General features: G+C 38.0%; 1 protein-coding gene across 4 annotated transcripts in view; it reads left to right on the top strand.

Moving 5' to 3' along the window:
• UIMC1 (ubiquitin interaction motif containing 1) overlaps positions 1 to 23,283 on the top strand; it is a 137,203-nt gene that overhangs the window by 46,184 nt on the left and 67,736 nt on the right. For 3 of the 4 annotated variants that reach the window (XM_029216204.1, XM_029216201.1, XM_029216202.1), the window contains exon 3: positions 4,066 to 4,150. In XM_029216204.1, coding sequence (XP_029072037.1) covers positions 4,066 to 4,150 — 85 coding nt within the window. Of the gene's footprint in view, positions 1 to 4,065; positions 4,151 to 23,283 lie in introns of those variants that run through there. The other variant, XM_029216203.1, reaches the window with a different exon arrangement.

The following is a 23,283-nucleotide window of genomic DNA, read 5'->3' as shown; positions in this document are numbered from 1 at the left end:
TTCAGTCTAGTGAAGTACAGTTTCTTTTATGGATGTTATTGTTGATATTAGTGCACTTGGGAGGGTGGGGAGGAGAGGTTGGCATGTTTCAGTTTTTTTCTTCAGGACCCTTCATTTTTTTTCCTCCTTTCTTTTTCTTCCATGAATCTGAGGGGTACCACCTCTTCTTTGTGTATCTCCCTCTTTTCCAGTAGCAGTGCATCTCTGTGGTTGCCACTTTTGTTCCTCTCACTTTCAAGCCCTTTAAAATGTAGCTGACTGTGTGAAGCACCACATCTTGGACCAGTGTTTGGCCTTAGTGTGGGACACTAATTCTGAAGGTGATTTTGTCTGTGCTTTCAGTTTTTCATCTCTTTTTCTTATTTTTCATGGAGTTTCTTAAGCCTTCCCTTTCTCTGTTCTGTGTACTCACAGACTTGCAACTGCAGTGGGAGCTCTGTTAGAATTTGTTGTTTATTTCTCTGCTCACTGGTTATTTGAAGTTTGTGGTATGTTTTGTCTCCTAATAATGCTGAAGGCATTGGTCATAGATGGTGTTATTTCTGGTCCTTGTTGGTCTTGTGGTTTTTTCTGGGATGATATGTGGAGAGATTCAGATTTAGGTGATTACCATTATCTTCTAGACCTTTCATTTTCAGCCATTCTGGATCACCTTATGATCCAGAATGGCTGTGTTCTTTCTGGAACACGGTCTCTTATATGTAGCTTTGAGTTGAATTTTCTTAGATGCTGTTATATTCACTATATATTTTTTTCTATATTCTTTGATTTTTGGTGCTCTGCTTTAGGCATATTTTTTGGTATATGTTTTTTGTTTTATTTATTTTTAGGGAAAATAATTCAATTTCAAGCAGATGAATAAAACATCAAAGTGTCACACTGGATGCAAATCACCAAACACAGTTGATAGACTTTTCCAATTGATGATATATATCAAGAGGGCTCAGAGAAAGTGAAGTAGGGCAGAAAATTAATATTGTTGGATAATGTTGCTTTATATTAATGCATGTTCCCTTATGTAAAACTCCATATTAAAAAATGCATTTTCCATGATTTTTTCAAGAATCTTCATACAGGTGTTTGCCCTTTATTGAAATATGAATTATTTTAACATGCTTATGAAACCTAGATTAAGTTGACTTTAGCATATTGGAAAGTATAGTTTTACATCTTTGTACAATGTTTAAAAATAAAATTTCTTCCCATCTCCTTTACCTCCCTCCCTCACTCACCCCCCACTGGTAACAGATACTCACTTCCATGTTACAGGAATTATTCTTTCTATAATTTTGTTTTTTGTTTTAGAGTTTATCTTTTTTTTCTTTTACTTTATTTATTTAATTAATTTATTTTTGACTGCGTTGGGTCTTCATTGCTATGCATGGGCTTTCTCTGGTTGTGGCGAGTGGGGGCTACTCTTTGTTGCGGTGCATGGGCTTCTCATTGTGGTGGCTTCTCTTGTTGCGGAGCACGGGCTCTAGGTGCGCGGCCTTCAGTAGTTGTGGTGCATGGGCTCAGTAGTTGTGGTTCGTGACCTCTAGAGCGCAGGCTCAGTAGTTGTGGTGCATGGGCTTAGTTGCTCCGTGGCATGTGGGATCTTCCCGGACCAGGGCTCGAACCCGTGTCCCCTGCATTGGCAGGCGGATTCTCAATCACTGAGCCACCAGGGGAGCCCAGAGTTTATCTTATATTAATGACTTTTATAACTCCTTTCTTCCTTATTTTTAAAAATTTAGCTTTCTATGATCTGGTTTGTCAGTTGTAAATAGTATCCTTTGACTTTCACTTATAGTGCATGCAATAGTCAATGAACTTATTCTGTTTTCCACTTCTGTCTTCTCTCATTTATTAGTTGCATCATTTCTGCATATAATATTTACATGCTTTTTTCTGTTCTCACCTGTACTTTTAGTCTTAGTTCCAAAATTTAATATATTAAATATTCACTATCAGTTCTTTTGCCAGGTTTCTCTAAAATCATTTTTTAGTTGAATAGTGCTTGTTTTTAATTAGATTTGACAGGTAGGCCTTGTGAGTATAGTATTTCCTGAGTTCTTATGTGTTTGATACTGTTTTTGTATAATCTTGATATCTGAAAGACTGCTTGTTGGAATCCAAAATGCTTGGTTTAAAAAAATATTTTTTCCCTTGAGTTTCTTTAAAATGCTGCCGCCTTGTTTTGTTGCTTTGTATGTTGCATTTCATAAGTCCAGTTTATTTTCCTTTTTCTGGTAAGTAATTAGGCCTTTTTGTTAGTCTGCATGCTTTAAAAATTTTTCTTGGATGAGATAGGTATATTAGTATATGTCTGGAAATTGACTGTCCAGGGTCCATTTTCCCAGGTAAATCGTATATACTTTCACTTTGTAGATTCAGGTGTTTTCTCCCTTATAAATTTTTTTTTGATTATAGTGTTTATGTTAGTCTTTTTCATTGTTTTGTTTTCTTCTTTAGAGAACCCAATTATACATTTATTGGATCACCTTTGTCTGTATTCTTTTTTTTTCATTTTTAATGACGTTTATTGTTTTCTTCCTGATTTTACAAGCAATACCTAATTGCAGGCAATTAGAAATACACAGAAGCCTAAACTAAAACATGATAATCACCCATAATCCCCACCCTCTAGACATAACCACCATTAGCATTTTTTAATTATTATTTTTTTAAGATTTATTTATTTAATTTATTTTTGGCTGCGTTGGGTCTTAGTTGTGGCACGCACAATCTTTTGTTGAGGCACGTGGGATCTTTTGTTGTGTGTGGGCTCTTCATTGTGGTGCGTGGGCTTCTCTCTAGTTGTGGTGTGCAGGTTTTCTCTTCTCTAGTTGTGGCACGCGGGTTCCAGAGCGCGTGGGCTCTTTAGTTTGCAGTACATGGGCTGTAATTGAGGCACATGATCCCAGTAGTTGTGGCACAAGGGCTTAGCTGCCCCACGGCATGTGGGATCTTAGTTCCCTGACCAGGGATTGAACCTGCATCCCCTGCATTGCAAGGCAGATTCTTTACCACTGGACCACCAAGGAGGTCCCACCATTAGCATTTTGATGCATTTCCTCCCAGTGTTCACACACACACACACACACACACACACACACACACACACACACACAGAGTAATTGAAGTATAATTTACATACAATGCTGTATTAGTTCCAGGTACACAAAATAATGATTTGCATCCATTGTATTCCATCAGTGGTATGAAAGTACTTGTTTCCCCACAATAAATGTTTTATAAAACATTTTCATTTTTACTATTAATATAGGTTTAAAAAAGTATCTATATAATTGTTATGATTTACATACTTATGAGCCCCTTGTGTATGTTTTTCTGTGAAGTGTTTTATCATATTCTTTGTCTATGGGAGGAGGTTAAATATTGGTCTCTGTATTGATTTATAAGAGCTCTATATATAAGGAAAATTAGCCCTTTATCTGATAAATATGTTGCATACTTTTCCTCAGTTCTGTTGCTTTTTAAAGTACTGATTTAAAATAAGTGACTCTGCACTGAGTTTAAACTTTATTATTGATTTTTTTTTTCTTTTGCGGTACGCGGGCCTTTCACTGCTGTGGCCTCTCCCATTGCGGAGCACAGGCTCCGGATGCGCAGGCTTAGTGGCCATGGCTCACGGGCCCAGCTGCTCCGCGGCACGTGGGATCTTCCCAGACCAGTGCACGAACCCGTGTCCTCTGCATCGGCAAGCGGACTCTCAACCACTGCGCCACCAGGGAAGCCCCATTATTGATTTTTAAACCTTGAATCAAGCTTTCTCTAAACTTGGATGCGTACTTGCAGGTATTTTGCAGATGGACCAGTTTTACATGAGCTTGTATATGACAGATAATTATGTCAGTATGTTGTGATTTTTAATTTTTATTGGTTCTGAGTCTACATTTTCCTTTTTCTACGGTAAGAATCTTTTTCTGATGTTTTCTTTGAACATTTAAAACCACCACTGATTCTTCAGAGGCTCAGTGGCCTCTGTTGGCTGTAGAGGAGGTAGAAAGAGTACTACTTCTAATGGCAGTCACCCTGATTATACTTCTTGTTTTGCAACAGGAACCAAAGGAGGAGAATGGATTGCAGAAAATGAAGACAAAACAGTTGAATAGAGCAAAGTGTTTGGCTAAAAGAAAAATTGCACGTATGTTTTCATTTTTGTGTTGAGAATGGTTTCGAAATTACAACAATCGTAGACCTGACACTGGTTTCTTCATTAGGAAGAGGTTTCTCTGAATAAGGTTGTGTGTGCTTCCTGTTAATTCTGGGTTCCATTAAAATTTGTAGGGATCACAGTTAACCTATAGCATATATAAATGACTTATTAAAGACAATGTTAAAATTAAAAATGTGACCTTCAGAGTTAGGCACACTTGGATTTGAATCCTTGCTCCACCTTACTGTGTGGACTTTAGGCAAGCCACTACTTTCAGCCTACCTCTGTTTCCTCATCAATAACATGCAGATAACACTTAGAAAGTCACTTAGTGGCTCCAATAATGGTGTGTTTTACTCTTTTGTTCATTAAAATTTTTAGGGAAAAACTCTTCTGTGTGTTTCCCGTATTTTTAACACTTCACTCTGGTCATCAAATGTGTAGGTTTTCTTTTCCCCCACACCAAGCGGTTCTCCAGCTCTCTGGCAGACACCCGGTGCCCTACAATATAAGGAAATCTGACACTCTCAGATCCCACAAGTTAAGGGCTTAATTCTGTAGGACTACCCCTTCTTTTAGACGGCAGTTGCAATTCCAGGTTGTTACCTGTGCTTCTGACTGACTTGCTATAAATCAGAGGTTCCCATGACCCCTTTCTTGGGTTTGATTAATTTGTTAAAATGGCTCTCAGAATTCAGGGAAACAGTTTACTTATTAGATGACTGGTTTGTTATAAAGTGTATAACTCAGGAACAGCTAGATGGAAGAGATGCATAGGGCAAGATATAGGAAAAGGGGTGCGGATCTCCATGTCCTGTCCAGGTATGTCATCCTCCCAGTACACACACATATTCACCAACCTGGAAGCTCACCAAACATTGTAGTTCATGTATTTTTATGGAGGCTTCATTATGAAGGTATGGTTGATTAAATCATTGGCCATTGGTTCAACTTCCGGCCAGCCCCTCTCCCTTCCTTGGACGTTGGGGAGTTGGAATGAAAGTTCTAATCCTCTAATACCTTGGTTGGTTCCCCCTGGCGACCAGCCCCCATCCTTAGGGGCTTTCTAAAAGTAAGTTCATTAACATAGTCTGTGGTGTGCCGAAGAGGGGATTGTTACAAATAACAAAAGACACCTTTATTGCTCTTTTCATTGAGGAAATTCCAAGGGTATTAGGAGCTCTGTGACAGGGCCAGAGGCAAAGATTAGGTATATATTTATTATTATAAATCACAGTATCAGAAAAATCCTTTGTTGGAAGTTTTTTCTCTTCTGACTTTGTTACTCAATTGTGAAGTCGTTTAATAATTACTATATTTTTGCATTTTAATGCCATGTGAGATGTTTAAGTATTTCAGTGAAGTTTTCAAAACTATGATAACTAGCTGAAATTATTACAACAGTTGATTGAAGATAAAGAAGGATTTTTTTCACTGTTAATTTGAATTTTGGTGATTTAAGGTATAATTCTCAGCCTTATAAAATTAACCATAATTTTTGTTGTTGTTGCTAAATCATTGTGTTATATCTAGAGGTGGCTGTCATTATGGTTAGATCTGTTGAATGTACTCAAGTTATTTTCAGTCTTGAGAATTATTGATAATAGTTACTTTTTGAGGTGCAGTAATCTTTATCAATTGATAGTTAGGTTTTTGTCACCATTGGTAGACTGTTGATAGTTGTTTGCTTGCTGTCTGTGTTTCACGTTTTTATATAATTGTGTCATGCTCTTTTTCCCAGTCTTAGTCTTTTAAATTTTTTTAAAATTCAGCCTGACAATTTCAGTCTTTTGAATTGTCCTTTACGTTTCTATTTAATGTAATTATTGATGTAATTGGATTGAAAGCTGTTTATTTGTTCCAATTGTTCCTTCTTTTTCTGTTCTTTTTTTGAATTTGTTGAGTATTATTTTATGATTCCATTTAATTTCTACTATTTACTTACCTTATACCTCTTTAAAAAAATATTTAGTGGTTCCTCTAGAGTTTACAGTATACATGTTTAATTAATCACAGTTACTTTCAAATAATGTCATATTGTTTTACACGTAGTATAAAGACTCCCTCGTATAAAGACTCCTGATTCCTTTCTACCCTCCTTAGTGTTATTTTTACCATACGTTTTACTTTTGCATATATTATAACACAATACATTGATACTATTTTGCTTTAGATAGTTAAATGACTTTCAGAGGAATGGAAATAAATAAACAATTCCATATTTTCCTTTATATGTGCCATCAAGGGCTTTTTATTTCTTTGTGTAGGTCCCAGTTTCTGTCCAGTATCATGTTTTTTCTGCTGGAAGAGCTTCCTTTATCACTTATTTTAACGTAGACCAATTAATTCTCTCTTTTATTTTTGTCTGAAAATGTATTTCTCCATTTTTATGGTAATTGCTTTACTGAGATATAACTCACTCAATTTATTCATCATATAATACTTTCATCATTGAAATATACAGTGGGTTTTAGTATATTAACAGAGTTGTGTAACCATCACCACAGTCTAATTCTAGAATGTTCTCATCACTCCAGAAAGAAACCCTATATACTTATCCAGTAACCCAAAGCCCTCATCCCACCCAGCCCTAAGCAACTATTAATTTACTTTCTGTCTTTATAGATTTGCGTATTCTGGACATTCCATATAAATGGAATAATATAATATGTAGTCTTTCATGACTGGTTTTTGTACTTAATTTTTTCAGGTTCATCTGTGTTTTGGCATGTATTAGTACTTCATTCCTTTGTTGCCAGATATTATTCCACTATATTGCTGTGCCATGTTTTGTTTATATAGTCATTATTTGATGGATATTTGAGTTGTTTCTCCTCTTTGGTTATTGACTAAAGTTGCTGTGAACATTCAAGTACTCGTTTTTATGTGGCTGTATGTTTCCATTTCTCTTGAGTAATATAGCTAGGAGTGGAATTCCTGGGTCATATGGTAACTCAATATTTAATTGTTTGAGAAACTGCCAGATTGCTTTCTAAAATGGATGCACCATTTTACATTTCCACCAGCATCGTATGAGAGTTCCAGTTTCTCCATATCCTTGCCAACAGTTATTTTCCTTTTTCTTTTTTCCCCCATTACAGCCATCCTAGTGGGTGTGAAATAGTATCTCATTGAGGTTTTTTTTTTTTTTCCTGTGCCACCAGGGAAGCCCTGTTGAGCATCTTTTCATGTGCTTATTGGTCATTTCTTTGCTTATTAAAAATATTTTTATTATAAAATACACATAACATAAAATATACTACTTTAACCATTTATAACCATTTAAAAATGTTTTTATCATGAAGCGGTGTTGAATTTTGTCAAATGCTTTTTCTTTGTCCATTGAGATGATCATATGGGTTTTGTCTTTTGTCAATTTGGTGTGTTAATTGATTTTCATATGTTAAGTCAACCTTCCATTCCTGGGATGAATTCTACTCTGTCATAGTGTGTAATCTTTTTATATTACTTCTAGATTTGGTATGCTAACATTATGTTGAGAATTTTTGCATTTACATTCATAAGAGATATTGTTCTGTAGTTTTCTTGTGATGTCTTTGTCTGGATTTGGTATCAGACTAATACTGGCCTCATAGAATGAGTTGAACATTGTTCCCTCCTGTTCTATATTAGGAAAAGATTGTGAAGATTTAATATTATTTTTCTTTAATTGTTGGACAGAATTCACCAGTGAAGCCATCTGGGCCTAGGCTTTTCTTTGTAGATAGTTTTTGATTACTAATTCAATTTTTTTAAATGTATTTATATTTGGCTGCACTGGGTCTTCATTGTGGGCTTTCTCTAGTTGTGGTGAGCAGGGTCTACCCTTTGTTGCGGTGTGCAGGCTTCTCATTACAGTGGCTTCTCATGTTGTGGAGCGCAGGCTCTAGGCGCGTGGGCTTCAGTAGTTGTTGCGTGTGGGCTCTAGAGTGCAGGCTTAGTAGTTGTGGCACACAGGCTTAGTTGCTCTGAGGCATGTGGGATCTTCCTGGACTAGGGCTCGAACTCATGTCCCCTGCATTGGCAGGCAGATTTCTTAACTACTGCACCACCAGGGAAGTCCTCAGTTTCTTATCTGTTGTAGTTCTGTTCAGTTTTTATATTTTTTCACAAGTCAGCTTTGGCAGTTTGTCTTTTATTTTTGTATTTGTTAGTAATGTCTCCACTGCCATTCTGCTTTTAGTTATTTGAGTCTTCTTTTTCCCCCTGCTCAGATCTAACTCAAAGTTTGCCAATATTTTTAGTTTTCAAAAACCAACTTTTCATCTCATTGATTTTTCTTGTTTTACTATTTTTTAAATTAATTTCTCCTCTATTATTTTATTTTCTGCTTTCTTTAGGTTTAGTTTGCTCTTTTTTTTCTGTGTCTTAAGGTGGAAGTTTAGGTTATTTGTTTGAGATCTTTCTTTTTTAATATAGGCATTAGATAGATGTAAATTTCCCTTTAAGTATTGCTTTAGCTAAATCGTTTAAGTTTTTAAGACATATTTTCATTTTCATTCATCTCAGAGTATTTTCTACTTTCCCATTGTAATTTTTTCTTTCACCCATTGGTTACTTAGTGTTTTATTTAATTTCTACGTATTTGTCCATTCCCCAAATTTCTTCCTTCTGTTATTTATAATTTCACTCATTATGTTGGAAAACATGCTTTGTATGTTTTTTATCTTTCTGTGTTTGTTGAGGCTTGTTTTATCACCATCATATGTTCTATCCTGGAGAATATTTCATGTGCACTTGAGGAAAATGTTTATTCTGCAACTGTTGGATAGAGTGTTCTGTAGATATCTATTTGGTCTGGTTGGATTATAGTGTTGTTTGTCTTCTATTTACTTGATGTTCTGCTTAGTTCTCGTTTTTACTGAAAGTTGTAGATTGAATCTCCTTCATTTTTGAGAAATACTTCCCTGGCTATAGGATATGGTTTGACAGTTTTTTCTTTCATCATTTTCAAGATGTCACTTTATTATTTTCTGGTTGCAGAGTTTTTAATGAGAAGTTGGCTTTAATCCTCATCTTTGTTCTTTTGAATGTAACATGTTTTTCTCTCTGGCTTCCTTCAGTGTAGTCTGTATCTTTGTTTTTTTTACCAGTTTGAATATAATATTTAGGTATGAATTTTTTGTTGGGGTCATGGAATGTATTTTTCTTGATAGTCTTTTTGGATCTGTGATTTGAGGTCTGATTTGAGATCTCTGTTTACTTTGGAAAATTCTCAGCCTGTACTTGTGTGTGTGTATAACTTTCATTAAGACTTCATTTTATTAGAGCTGTTTTAGGTTACAGCAAAACTGAGGACAAGGTAGAGATTTCTTACCTCACACATACATAGCCTCACACATACATAGCCTCACACATACATAGCCTCCTCCATTATCAACTTCTCCTATCAAAGTGATAGATTTGTTACAATTGATGTACCTACATTGACATATTATAATCATCCTAAGTCTGTAGTTTACACTAGGGTTCACTCTTGGTGTTATACATTTGATGGGTTTTGAGAAATATATAATGACATGTATCCATTATTATGGTATCAAACAGAGTATTTTCACTGCCTTAAAAATTCTCTGTGCTCCACCTATTCATCCCTACCCTACTTCCCCTGCCAATCTGTGACAACCACTGGTCTTCTTACTGTCTTCATAGTTTTGCCTTTTCCAGAATGTCATGTAGTTGGAGTCAGACGGTATATAGCCTTTTCAGATTGGCTTCTTTCACTTAGTAATATGCATTTAAGTTTCCTCTGTGTCTTTTCAAGCTTTGGTAAATCTTTTTTTTTTTTTTTATAGCACTGAATAATATTCCATTGTCTGGCTCTACCATAGTTTATTTATCTGTTCACCTACTGAAAGACATTTGGTTGCTTCCAAGTTTTGGCAATTAAGAATAAAGCTGGAATAAACATCTCTGTGCAGGTTTTGGGGTGGACATGAGTTTTTAATTCCTTTGGGTAAATACCAAGGAACATGATTGCTGAGTATGCTAAGAGTATATTTAGTTTTATAAGAAAGCACCAGTCTCTCTTCCAAAGTGGCTATACCATTTTGCATTCCCACCAGCAATGAATGAGAGTTCCTGTTACTCCATATCCTCACCAGTATTTGGTGTTGTCAGTGTTCCAGAACTTGACCATTCTAGTAGTTGTGCAGTGATACCTCCTTTTTTCAATTTGCATTTTGCTGATGATATATGATGTGGAATATCTTTTCGTATGCTTATTTGCTCTGTATATCATCTTGGTGAGTTGTCTGTCAAAGTCTTTGGCCCACTTTTTAGTTGTGTTTATTTTCTTACAGTTGAGATTTAAGAGTTCTTTGTATATTTTGGATAACAGTCCTTTATCAGATATGTCTTTTGCAAATATTTTCTCCCAGTCTGTGGCTTGTTTTCTTATTCTTGCAACATTGTCTTTTGCAGAGCAGGAGTTTTTAATTTTAAAGACATCCAGCTTATTTACTTCTTTCCTGGATCATGCCTTTAGATATAATCTAAAAAGTTATTGCCATACCTAATGTCATCTAGGTTTTCTATGTTATTTTCTAGGACTTTTATAGTTTTGTGTTTCACGTATCAGTTTATGATGCAGTGAGTTAATTTTGGGAATGGTGTTAGATCTTTGTCTAGAATCAGTTTTGGGGATATGAAATGTCCAGTTGTTCCAGCTACATTTGTTGAAGATAATCCCTTTGCTTCATTGTATTGTCTTTGCTCCTTTGTAAAAATCAGGCAACTATATTTATGTGGGTCTATTTCTGGGCTCTCCTGTTCCATTGACCTATTTGTTCTTTCACCAGTTCCACACTGTTTTGATTACTGTAGCTTTATATAGTAGGTTTTAAAGTCAGGTAACATCAGCCCTCCAACTTTGTCCTTTTTCTTTAATATTGTGTCGACTATTCTGGATCTTTTGCCCTCTCCATATAAACTTTAGAATAAGTTTGTTGGTATCCACAAAATTACTTGTTGGAATTTTGATTTGGAATGCATTGAATCTACAGATCAGGTTGCGAAAAACTGATATCTTGACATTACTGAGTCTTTCTATCCATGAACATGGAATATCCCTTTATTTAGTTAATTCTTATTTGATTTTGTTCATTAGAGTTCTCTAGTTTTCCTCTTATAGATCTTGTACATTATTTCATTACCAATGTAAGTGCTATTGTGTTTTACATTTCAAATCACACTTGTTCATTGCTGGTATATGGAATGTGATTGGCCATTTTATACTAACCTTGTGTACCATAACCTTACTATAATTACTTAATAGTTCCAGGAATTGTTTTGTAGATTCAATTGGATTTTCTACTTAGATGATAGTGTCATTTGTGAACAAAGACAGTTTTATTTTTCTCTTTCTTAGTCTGTATATTGTTTATTTCCTTTTCTTGTCTTATTGCATTAGCTGGTATGTCTAGTACAATGTTGAAAAGGAGTGATAAGAGGGGACATCCTAGCCTTTTTCCTGTTCTTAGTGGGAAAGCTTTGAGTTTTCACCATTTAGTATGATGTTGGCTATAGCGTTTTTATAGATATTCTCTATCAAGTTGAGAATGTTCTATATTCCTAGTTTATGGAGAAGTTTTATCATGAATTAGTGTTTGATTTTGTCCAGTGCTTTTTCTGAATCTATTGAATATGATATGTGATTTTTCTTTTTTGTTCTGTTTATGTGTTGCACTACATTAATTAATTTTTGAGTGTTGAACTAACATGCACATCTGGGATAAACCCCACTTGGTCATGGTGTATAATTCTTTTTGTACATTGTTAGATTTAATTTGCTACTATTTGTTGAGGATTTTTGTATCTGTGTTCATGTTCATGCAAGATACTGGTCTGTAGTTTTCTTGTAATGTTTTTGCCTAGTTTTAGTGTTAGGTTTAATGGTGATCATGTAGAATGACTTAGGAAGTATTCCCTCTGCTTCTGTCCTCTGAAAGAGATTGTATAGAATTTGTATAATTTCTTCCTTAAATGTTTGGTAGAATTCATTAGTGACTCCATCTGGGCCTGTTGCTTTTAGTTGTGGAAGGCTAATTATGGATTCTGTTTCTTTAATAGATATAGGTGTATTCAGACTGCCTATTTCTTCTCATGTGAGTGTTGGCAGATTGTGTCTTTCAAAGGGAATTGGTCTATTGCATCTAGGTTATCAGATTTGTGGGCATAGAGTTGTTCATAGTATTCCTTTATTTATTTTTATTATTATTATTTTTTTGCGGTACGCAGGCCTCTCACTGTTGTAGCCTCTCCCGTTGTGGAGCACAGGCTCCGGACGCGCAGGCTCAGTGGCCGTGGCTCACGGGCCTAGCCGCTCCGCGGCATGTGGGATCTTCCCGGACTGGGGCACGAACCCGTGTCCCCTGTATCAGCAGGCGGACTCTCAACCACTGTGCCACCAAGGAAGCCCTCCTTTATTATTTTTTTAATGCCCATGAGATCTGTAGTGATGTCCTCTTTTTCATTTCTGGTACTAGTAATTTGTGCCCTCTCTTTTTTTAGTCAGCCTAGCTAGTGATTTATCAATTTTATTGATGTTTTTTCTTTTTATTAAAAAACCAGATTTTGGTTTGGTTTATTTTCTCTACTTATTTCTTGATGTCAATTTCATTGATTTCTGCTGTAATTCTTTGTTATTTTCCTGCTTACTTTTTTTTGGTGGTACGTGGGCCTCTCACTGCTGTGGCCTCTCCCGTTGTGGAGCACAGGCTCTGGACGCACAGGCTCAGTGGCCATGGCTCACGGGCCCAGCCGCTCTGCGGCATGTGGGATCATCCCGGACCGGCACGAATCCGCGTCCCCTGCATTGGCAGGCGGACTCTCAACCACTGCGCCACCAGGGAAGCCCTCTGCTTACTTTGTACTTAATTTACTTTTTTTTTTTTTTTTCCTGGTTCCCTAAGGCAGCAGCCCCTAATCTTGTTAGCACCAGGGACCAGTTTCCTGGAAGACAGTTTTTACACGGACTGGGGATCAGGGAGGTATGGTTCAGGCAGTAATGCAAGTGATGGGGAGTGGCAGATGAAGCTTCACTCACTTGCCTGCCGCTCACCTCCTGCTGTGTGGCCCGGTTCCTAACAGGCCATGGACTGGTCCGCGGCCCAGGGTTTGGGGACCCCTGCCCTAAGGTATAGACGTAGATGATTGATTTTAGATCTTCTTTCCAGTGTATGCATTTAATGCTGTAACTCTCCTCTAGGCACTGCTTTTGCTGCATCCTGCAAATTTTGATAAGATGCATTTTTCATTTTCACTTGATTCAAAGTATTTTTATATTGCCCTTGAGATTTCTTCTTTGACCCATGAATTATTTAGAAGTTGTTTAATCTTCTTGTATTTTGGGGTGTTCCTATTTTCTTTCTGTTATTGACTTTTAGTTTAATTCCATTGTGGTCTGAGTATAGACATTGCATGATTTCTTTTTTTTTTTTTTTTTTGCATGATTTCTCTTGTTTTAAATTTAAGGTGTGTTTTATGGCCCAGAACGTGGTTTGTCTTGGTGAATGTTCTGTGTGAGCTTGAGAAGAATGTGTGTTCTGTTGTTACTAGTTGGAGTAGTCTGTAGATGTCTGTTGTATTCAATTGATTGATGATGTTGTTGAGTTAAACTATATCCTTACTGATTTTCTGCCTGCTGGATCTGTCCATATGTGATAGAGGGGGGTTGGTATTTCCAACTGTGATAGTGGGTCATCTGTTTCTCCTTGCAGTTCTACCATTTTTTGCCTCACCAATGACACTCTTTTGTTAGGCACATACACATTAAGGATTGTTATGTCTTCTAGGAGACTTAATCCCTATGTAATGCCTTTCTTTATTCCTGATAACTTTTCTTGCTTAGAAGTCTGCTCTGTCTGAAATTAATAGAGTTACTCTTGCTTTCTTTTGATTAGTGTTAGCATGGTACATTTTTCCATCCATTTACTTAAAAAAAATTATTTATTTGTTTGGGCGTGTCGGGTCTTAGTTGCGGCACACGAGATCTTTTAGTTGCGGCATGTGGAATCTTTAGTTGAGGCATGTGGGATCTTTAGTTGAGGCATGTGGGATCTAGTTCCCTGACCAGGGATCAAACCCTTGCCCCCTGCATTGGGAACACGGAGTCTTAGCCACTGGACCACCAGGGAAATCTGCATCCATTTACTTTTTTTTTTTTTGGTTGTGTTGGGTCTTCGTTGCTTTGCACAGGCTTTCTCTAGTTGTGGCGAGCAGGGACTACTCTTTGTTGCAGTGCACAGGCTTTTCATTGCAGTGTGCAGTCTTTTCATTGTGGTGGCTTCTCTGGTTGCAGAGCATGGGCTCCAGGCATGTGGGCTTCAGTAGTTGTGACACGCTGGCTCAGTAGTTGTGGCTCGTGGGCTCTAGAGGGCAGGTTCAGTAGTTGTGGTGCACGGGCTTAGTTGCTTCGCGGCGTGTGGGATCTTCCCGGACCAGGGCTTGAACCCATGTCCCCTGCATTGGCAGGTGGATTCTTAACCATTGTGCCACCAAGGAAGCCCCATCCATTTACTTTTAATCTATATTTCTCTTTGTATTTAAAGTGGGTTTCTGGGACTTCCCTGGTGTGGTGGTTAAGAATCCATCTTCCAATGCAGGGGACACGGGTTCGAGCCCTGGTTGGGGAGCTAAGATCCCACATGCCGTGGGGCAACTAAGCCCACATGTTCTGGAGTCCGCGTGCCACAACCAGAGAGAAGCCTGCGCACTGCAACGAGGAGCCTAAGCACCACAGTGAAAGATCCCATGTTCCACAGTGAAGATCCTGTGTGCCACAACTAAAGACCTGAGGCAGCCAAATAAATAAAAAATAAATATATAAAGTATGTTTCTTTCTTTCCTTCTTTTCTTTTTTTTTAGCATATTAATTTTTCCAAAGAATCAACATTTGTCTTTATCAATTTTCTCAATTTTTTTTTTTTTTTGACCACTCCATGTGGCATGTAGGATCTTAGTTCCCCAACCAGGGATCGAACCTGTGCCCCCTGCATTGGGAGCACAGAGTCTTAACCACTGGACTGCCAGGGAAGTCCTTAAAGTGGGTTTCTTGTAGACAACATATAGTTGAGTCTTATTTTTTGATCCAATTTCTGTTTTTTTTTTTTTCAGTCTCTGTCTTTTAATTGATACATTTAATCCATTGACATTCAAAGTGATTAGAGGCATATCTTGTTTAATTTTGCTTCACCTTATTGAGCTATGTAGATTTATTTTTTTTTTAAACACAAATTGAAAGTTTATGGCAACCCAGTGTTAAACAAATCTCTTGGGTGCCATTTTTCCAACAGCACTTGCTCACTTCATGTCTCTGTGTCACATTTTGGTAATTCTTGCAATATTTCAACCCCTCCACAATCAAAAGAGTAAAACTTTTTGAAGGCTCAGATGCTGGTTAGCACTTTTTAGCAATGAAGTAATTTTTTTCAGTAACATTTTTTAATGAAGGTGAAATTGTGCAACTCAGATTGGGACTTGAACCCATGGGCTGGGACTCAAACCCAGCCCAAACCCAGTTTGGGATTTGAACAGTCTTCTAACTGAGATCACACACCGGGTCTCAGGACTTAATGAAGCTCAGGTTCTTTTTGGGTGATTTTTGAATTTTATTTTAGTTTTTATACAGCAGGTTCTTATTAGTTATCTATTTTATACATATTAGTGAATATATGTCAATCCCAATCACCCAATTCATCCCACCACCACCACCACCCCTGCCACTTTCCCCCCTTGGTGTCCATACGTTTGTTCTCTACATCTGTGTCTTTATTTCTGCCCTGCAAACCGGTTCATCTGTACCATTTTTCTGGTTCCACATATGTGCGTTAATGTATGATATTTGTTTCTCTCTTTCTGACTTAGACAGTCTAGATCCATCCACGTCTCTACAAATAACTCAATTTCTTTCCTTTTTATGGCTGAGTAATATTCCATTGTATATATGTACCACATCTTCTGTATCCATTCATCTGTTGATGGACACTTAGGTTGCTTCCATGTCCTGGCTGTTGTAAATAGAGCTGCTGTGAACATTTTGGTACATGACTCCTTTTGAATTATGGTTTTCTCAGGGTATATGCCCAGTAGTGGGATTGCTGGGTCGTATGGTAGTTCTATTTTTAATTTTTTAAGGAACCTCCATACTGTTCTCCATAGTGGCTGTATCAATTTACATTCCCACCAACAGTGCAAGAGTGTTCCCTTTTCTCCACACCCTCTCCAGCATTTGTTGTTTGTAGATTTTCTGATGATGCCCATTCTAACTGGTGTGAGGTGATACCTCATTGAAGTTTGATTTGCATTTCTCTAATAATTAGTGGTGTTGAGCAGCTTTTCATATGCTTCTTGGCCATCTGTATATCTTCTTTGGAGAAATGTCTATTTAGGTCTTCTGCCCAGTTTTTGATTGAGTAGTTCTTTTAATATTGAGCTGCTTTTATATTTTGGAGATTAATCCTTTGTCCGTTGATTTGTTTGCAAATATTTTGTCCCATTCTGAGGGTTGTCTTTTTGTCTTGTTTATGGTTTCCTTTGCTGTGCAAAAGCTTTTAATTTTCATTAGGTCCCATTGGTTTATTTTTGTTTTTATTTCCATTTTTCTAGGAGGTGGATCAAAAAGGATCTTGCTGTCATTTATGTCAAAGAGTGTTTCTCCTATGTTTTCTTCTAAGAGTTTTATACTGTCTGCCCTTACATTTAAGTCTTTAATCCATTTTGAGTTTATTTTTGTGTATGGTGTTAGCAAGTGTTCTAATTTCATTTGTTTACACGTGGCTGTGCAGTTTTCCCAGCACCACTTATTGAAGAGGGTGTCTTTTCTCCATTGTCTATTCTTGCCTCCTTTATTAAAGATAAGGTGACCATATGTGCATGGGTTTATCTCTGGGCTTTCTATCCTGTTCCATTGATCTATCTTTCTGTTTTTGTGCCAGTACCATACTGTCTTGATTACTGTAGCTTTGTAGTATAGTCTGAAGTCAGGGAGTCTGATTCTTCCAGCTCTGTTTTTCTTTCTCAAGACTGCTTTGGCTATTCGGGGTCTTCTGTGTTTCCATACAAATTGTGCAATTTTTTGTTCTAGTTCTGTGAAAAATGGCATTGATAGTTTGGTAGGGATTGCATTGAATCTGTAGATTGCTTTGGGTAGTATAGTCATTTTCACAATGTTGATTCTTCCAATCCAAGAACATAGTATATCTCTCCCATCTGTTTGTATCATTTTAAATTTCTTTCATCAGTGTTTTATAGTTTTCTTCATACAGGTCTTTTGTCTCCTTAGGTAGGTTTATTCCTAGGTATTTTATTCTTTTTGTTGCAGTGGTAAATGGGACTGTTTCCTTAATTTCTCTTTCAGATTTTTCATCATTAGTGTATAGGAATGCAAGAGATTTCTGTGCATTAATTTTGTATCCTGCTACTCTACCAAATTCATTGATTAGCTCTAGTAGTTTTCTGGTAGCATCTTTAGGATTCTCTATGTATAGTATCATGTCATCTGCAAACAGTGACAGTTTTACTTCTTCTTTTCCAATTTGGATTCCTTTTATTTCTTTTTCTTCTCTGATTGCTGTGGCTAAAACTTCCAAAACTATGTTGAATAATAGTGGTGAGAGTGGGCAACCTTGTTTTGTTCCTGATCCTAGAGGAAATGGTTTCAGTTTTTCACCATTGAGAATGATGTTTGCTGTGGGTTTGTCATATATGGCCTTCATTATGTTGAGGTAGGTTTCCCCTATGCCTGCTTTCTGGATAGTTTTTATCATAAATGGGTGTTGAATTTTGTCAAAAGCTTTTTCTGCATCTCTTGAGATGATCATATAGGTTTTCTCCTTCAATTTGTTAATATGGTTTATCACATGGATTGATTTGCATGTATTGAAGAATCCTTGCATCCCTGGGGTAAACCCCACTTGATCATGGTGTATGATCCTTTTAATGTGCTGTTGGGTTCTGTTGGCTAGTATTTTGTTGAGGAGTTTTGCATCTGTCTTCATCAGAGATATTGGGCTGTAGTTTTCTTTTTTTGTGACATCGTTGTCTTGTTTTGGTATCAGGGTGATGGTGGCCTCATAGAATGAGTTTGGGAGTGTTCCTCCCTCTGCTGTATTTTCGAAGAGTTTGAGAAGGATAGGTGTTAGCTCTTCTCTAAATATTTGGTAGAATTGGCCTGTGAAGCCATCTGGTCCTGGGCTTTCGTTTGTTGCAAGATTTTTAATCACAGTTTTAATTTTAGTGCTTGTGATTGGTCTGTTTATATTTTCTGTTTCTTCTTGGTTCAGTCTCGGAAGGTTGTGCTTTTCTAAGAATTTGTCCATGTCTTCCAGGTTGTCCATGTTATTGGCATAGAGTTGCTTGTAGTAATCTCTCATGATCCTTTGTATTTCTGCCGTGTCAGTTGTTACTTCTCCTTTTTCATTTCTAATTCTGTTGATGTGAGTCTTTTCCCTTTTTTCTTGGTGAGTCTGGCTAATGGTTTATCAATTTTGTTTATCTTCTCAAAGAACCAGCTTTTAGTTTTATTGATCTTTGCAATTGTTTCCTTCATTTCTTTTTAATTTATTTCTGATCTGATCTTTATGATTTCTTTCCTTCTGCTAACTCCGGGGTTTTTTTTTGTTCTTCTTTTCTAATTGCTTTAGGTATAGGATTAGGTTGTTTGAGATTTTTCTTGTTTCTTGAGGTAGGTTTGTAATGCTATAAATTTCCCTCTTAGAACTGCTTTTGCTGCATCCCATAGGTTTTGGGTCGTTGTGTTTTCCTTGTCATTTGTTTCTAGGTATTTTTTGATTTCCTCTTTGATTTCCTCAGTGATCTATTAGTTACCTAATAGCATATTGTTCAGCCTCCGTGTGTTTGTATTTTTTACAGATTTTTTTTCCTATAATTGATATCTAGTCTTATAGCGTTGTAGTGGGAAAAGATACTTCATAGGATTTCAATTTTCTTAAATTTACCAAGGCTTGATTTGTGACTCAAGATATGATCTATCCTGGAGAATGTTCCACAAACAGTTGAGAATAAAGTGTATTCTGTTGTTTTTGGATGGAACGTCCTATAAATATCAATTAAGTTCATCTTTTTTTGTTTTTTTTATATATATATATATTAGTAATACAGTTTTAATGTTATTTATTTTTTATTTATTTATTGTTGGCTGTGTTGGGTCTTGGTTTCTGTACGAGGGCTTTCTCTAGTTGCGGTGAGTGGGGGCCACTCTTCATCGTAGTGCGCGGGCCTCTCACTGTCGCGGCCTCTCTTGTTGCAGAGCACAGGCTCCAGACACGCAGGCTCAGTAGTTGTGGCTCACGGGCCCAGTTGCTCCGTGGCATGTGGGATCTTCCCAAACCAGGGCTTGAACCCATGTCCCCTGCATTGGCAGGCAGATTCTTAACCACTGCACCACCCGGGAAGCCCTAGTTCATCTTGTTTAATGTGTCGTTTAAAGCTTGTGTTTCCTTATTTATTTTCATTTTGGATGATCTGTCCATTGGTGAAAGTGGGGTGTTACAGTCCCCTACTATTATTGTGTTAGTCGATTTCCCCTTTTATGGCTATTAGCATTTGCCTTATGTATTGAGGTGCTTATATGTTGGGTGCATAAATATTTACAGTTGCTATATCTTCTTCTTGGATTGATCCTTTGATCATTTTGTAGTGTCTTTCTTTGTCTCATCTAATAATCTTTATTTTAAAGTCTATTTTGTCTGATATGAGAATTTCTACTCCAGCTTTCTTTTTTTTTTTTTTTTTTTTTTTTTGCGGTACATGGGCCTCTCACTGTTGTGCCCTCTCCCGTTGCGGAGCACAGGCTCCGGACGCGCAGGCTCAGCAGCCATGGCTCATGGGCCCAGCCGCTCCACAGCATGTGGGATCTTCCTGGACCAGGGCACGAACCCGTGTCCCCTGCATCGGCAGGTGGACTGTCAACCACTTCACCAGCAGGGAAGCCCCTCCAGCTTTCTTTTGATTTCCATTTGCATGGAATATCTTTTTCCATCCCCTCACTTGCAGTCTGTATGTGAACTGGGTCTGAATTGGGTCTAGGTCTGAATTGGGTCTCTTGTAGACACCATATGTACTGGTCTTGTTTTTGTATCCATTCAGCCAGTCTGTTTGTTTTGTTTGGAGCATTTTAGCCATTTACATTTAAGGTAATTATCAATATACATGTTCCTGTTACTGTTTTTGTAATTGTTTTGGGTTTGTTTTTGTAGGTCTTTTCTTTCTCTTGTATTACCTGCCTAGAGAAGTTCCTTTAGCATTTGTTGTAAAGCTGGTTTGGTGGTGCTGAATTCTCTTAACTTTTGCTTATCTGTAAAGGTTTTAATTTCTCCATCAAATCTGAATGAGATCCTTGCTGGGTAGAGTAATCTTGGTTGTAGGTTTTTCCCTTTCATCACTTTAAATATGTCCTGCCACTCCCTTCTGGCTTGCAGAGTTTCTGCTGAAAAATCAGTTGTTAACTTTATGGGGATTCAGTTGTACGTTATGTGTTGCTTTTCCTTTGCTGCTTTCAATATTTTTTCTTTTTATTTAATTTTTGATAGTTTAATTAGTATGTGTCTTAGTGTGTTTCTCTTTGGATTTATCCTGTATGGTACTCTCTGTGCTTCCTGGACTTGATTGACTGTTTCCTTTCCCATGTTAGAGAAGTTTTCGACTATAATCTCTTCAAACGTTTTCTCAGACCCTTTCTTTTTCTCTTCTTCTTCTGGGACCCCTATAATTCGAATGTTGGTGTGTTTAATGTTGTCCCAGAGGTCTCTGAAACTGTCCTCAATTCTTTTCATTCTTTTTCCTTTATTCTGCTCCCTGGCAGTTATTTCCACCATTTTATCTTCCAGCTCACTTATCTGTTCTTCTGCCTCAGTTATTCTGTTATTGATTCCTTCTAGAGTATTTTTAATTTCAGTAATTGTGTTGTTCATCACTGTTTGTTTGCTCTTTAGCACTTCTAGGGCCTTGTTAAATGTTTCTTGTATTTTCTCCATTCTGGTTCTGAGATTTTGGATCATCTTTACTATCATTACTCTAAATTCTTTTTCAGGTAGGTTGCCCATTTCATCTCCATTTATTTGGTCTTGTAGGTTTTTACCTTGCTCCTTTGTCTGTAGCATATATTTTTTGTCTTTTTTTTTTAATTTATTTTTTGATGCGTGGTGCTGTATTCCTGTCTTACTGGTTATTTGGCCTGAGACGTGTAGCACTGGGGTTTGCAGACAGTTTGATAGAGCTGGGTCTTGGTGCTGAGATGAGGAACTCTGGTAGGCCTCGCTCGGATTGATATTCCTTGGGGTCTGAGGTTCTCTGTTAGTCCAGCAGTTTGCATTCGGAGCTCACACCGCAGGAGCTTGTGTCTGACCTCCGGCCTGGGAACCAAGAAACTGCAAGCTTCGTGATGCAATTAAAAAAAAAAAAAAAAAAAAGGAAGAAAGAAAGAAAAAAAAGGAGCAGTACAATGTCAAAGAATAAAAAACAAAATGAAATCAGAAAGATAAAAAATATATTAGAAAAAATAAAACTATAATTGAAACAACTGCAACAAGGTGAAATAAAACCACAGCAAAAACAAGAAAAGAGAAAGGGGGGGTGGGACAGCGAGCCAAAAGGAGAGATCACTAGCAAAGTATAAAGAATAAAAGTTAGAAAAATAAAAGATTTATTAGGAAAAATAGAAATATAAAAGAATCAACAGGGAATCAGCAAGGTAAAACAGAACTTCAATGTAAAAGAGGGATAAAGAAAAAAAAAAAGGCCTAGGCTATGGGGGCGGAGTTTAGGTAGGGCGTGGAACTTAGGTGGGGGCAGGGTTTAGGGTGGGGTGGGTCCTAAGCGGGTGGGGGGGTGATGTTTGAGCATGGGGCGGGGCCTCTGCTTAGGACCTGCACAGAAGAGGAGAGGCAGCACCTTGAGAGGAGGGCCTCTGGAGTGTGGGGTTCCGGAGTTTGGAGGTAGGGCCCTGAGTGAGGGTGTGTGAGTGGGGTTTAGGCCCAGCTCTTTGGAGGGAGTCTCTGAGTGTAGAGGTAGGGCCCTGGGTGGGGGTGTAAGGGTGGGGTTTGGGCTCTGCGCAGCAGAAGGGAGGCTCTGAGGCCAGAGGATTAGGCCTGGGAGACCAACAGGCTTCCTGGTGCCTAAGTGGACAGGGAAAGCACTGGCCTGGTTCCCTTCCGTTCCTTTGTGCCCCTCCCCCACTGTCTCCCCCAGGGTCTCCCCTGTTGCCCCTCAACTCCTAACCATGGGTGGATCCTGCTGGGTGTAGGAACTCCTTCCCTCCCGCAGCCACCCCTTGGGGTGCTGTCCCGGAGGTCCGGCCTTTACGTTTGCTCCCCCTTACCTCCTTCCCACTCCCTCAGGACCCACCCAGCTGGAGGAGGCCTAGGTGGGCAGAGGATCAGGCCCAGGATCTCAACAGATTCCTGGAGGGTCCAAGTGCGCAGGGGAAACCTGGCCACGCTCCTTTTTGATCCTCTGCCCTCCCAGTGGTTCCCCAATTTATCCCTTCCCCTCCCCCAGCTGCCCCTCAGGGGCACCATTCCCGTCTGGCCTCCACTTCTCCTCCCCCTTCACTCTCCCAAGCCTCACGTCCTACCCGATCACTGGGGTTTCCTCCTGTCCCCTTAGGTGTCTGTGGTCCCCCAGGGGTGCCAGGTAGGTGCCCTAGTTGTGAGGAGATGCGAATTATGCTGCCTCCTACTACGCTGTCTTGACTCCGCCCCACCAGACTTTATCATTTTTGTATGTCTTCATGATTATTATTTTGATAACAACATCTGAGTTTCTTGAGTTAACATGCTATAATGTACTTAACCATGGCCTTGTTTTTACGTATCTAAGTAAGTTAAGTCACCTTATAGGTTATAGGGTAATGAACATATTTTTGTGTAACACTTTTCTTCTTTTCAGTGATTGTTCAGGATAAATTCCCAGAAGTGGTATCACTTTGTTTGAGAAAGCACATCTGTACGGGTTATGACACAGTGCCTTGATTATTTCAAAAGTGTTTTATAAATTTACATTGTAACTGGCCATATATAGATATGTCAGCTTTACCATAGTTGCAGAGCTGTATCTGTTTTGGAAAAGGAAGTTCTTAGGAAAAGATTAGGGCAGGAAAATAA

This window comes from Monodon monoceros, unplaced genomic scaffold (assembly GCF_005190385.1).
Source record: "Monodon monoceros isolate NGI ecotype Baffin Bay Population unplaced genomic scaffold, NGI_Narwhal_1 Super_Scaffold_12, whole genome shotgun sequence".
Classification (NCBI taxonomy): domain Eukaryota; kingdom Metazoa; phylum Chordata; class Mammalia; order Artiodactyla; family Monodontidae; genus Monodon; species Monodon monoceros.
Note: the sequence above shows the minus strand (reverse complement) of the source record. Positions and strands in the feature narration are given on the sequence as shown.